The sequence below is a fragment of the Cannabis sativa genome, chromosome 8 (assembly GCF_029168945.1).
Source record: "Cannabis sativa cultivar Pink pepper isolate KNU-18-1 chromosome 8, ASM2916894v1, whole genome shotgun sequence".
Lineage (NCBI taxonomy): Eukaryota > Viridiplantae > Streptophyta > Magnoliopsida > Rosales > Cannabaceae > Cannabis > Cannabis sativa.
In genome coordinates this window covers 41,485,785-41,486,947 of record NC_083608.1, presented here as the reverse complement: position 1 = coordinate 41,486,947, position 1,163 = coordinate 41,485,785, and the positions used below count along the sequence as shown (strand labels likewise).

The following is a 1,163-nucleotide window of genomic DNA, read 5'->3' as shown; positions in this document are numbered from 1 at the left end:
CTTTTCATCTGTCATAAATGGCCTTCACGTGCCACACTTAACGCTTTATCATTTCTTAAAAACCACTAAATCCAAAACCCACTCTGTCTCACTCTAACTCTCACTCACTCTCTCACCCAAACCCAAAAGATGCACCACCATTACTACCCTCTCCCACTCTTCCCTTCTTCATCTTCCTCCTCACCATGAGAAAAAGACGAAAACGAGCCCACACCAAATTTCTAACCTCTATAATTATCCTCTCTTCTTATTCCCCTTCTCTGTTAAACCCCAAATAAAACATATCATATTATAATATAATTAGAATATATACAAACCCAGATTCGGATTTTTGTTGATAACCCAGAAACAGGGGTGGGAATTTTTTTTTTTAAAAATATATAAATATATTAAGTATGTGTTATGTGGGCAAAGCAACAAAGATCTTTATTTTCATAGTGACGGTTCTGGTGGTTATTGGTCTGATCTTGGGATTTGGCCTTCTACGCCATGGTGTCCATCACAAGGACCATAAATGCTCCGATGCCTCGTGTCTATCTCCACCGGCATTCTTCCCTAATCCGAATCCGTATCCCAATCCAACTTCAAGCTCTGGCCAATCTAGCCCAACAACCCCAGATCCCAGCTCAGGCCAACCAACCCCACCTCAATCTCAAACTCAAACTTCCCCTCCTCCACCGCAGGACTCAAACCCAGTCCCACCTCCGCCCAACGCTAACCCCGTTTCACAGTCTCCGCCGCCGGCTAGCCCCGACCTAACTCAGCCGCCGCCATCACAATCGCCGCCGCCTCCAGCCGTCATTGTTAGTCCTGGGCCAACATTCAGTCCTCCGGGTCAGGTCCAGCTGACTCCAGGTCCAGTTAATGCTTAGCTTAAGCTGAATTTGAGTAAGTCTTCTTGAAAATTTCATCGTGCCGATTCTTTTATGGGTTAATTAGCAAATTTTTTTTTTTTTACCATAAAGATTTCTTGATTCTTGGATCAGTTTGTATAGAATTTCTGCTTAATTGTTTTTTTTTTTTTTTTAAATTTTAAACTCCTTGGGAAATGGCAAATTCCTATTTTGGTAATGTGAGTTTGGGGAAGACATCTTCGTTTGTACATCCTCCAGAAATAAGGAATTTACTATTGATTTTGTCCCTGAAAATAGTTTAATTTACAA

The 1,163-nt window shown here is 41.6% G+C and overlaps 1 protein-coding gene across 1 annotated transcript; it reads left to right on the top strand.

Moving 5' to 3' along the window:
* The first annotated feature begins 395 nt into the window (after window positions 1-395).
* Window positions 396-872, top strand: LOC115700268 (uncharacterized protein Os04g0629400). The gene has a single exon (XM_030627836.2). The coding sequence runs from the start codon at window positions 396-398 to the stop codon at window positions 870-872; it is 477 nt and encodes a 158-aa protein (XP_030483696.2).
* The last annotated feature ends 291 nt before the right edge of the window (window positions 873-1,163 follow it).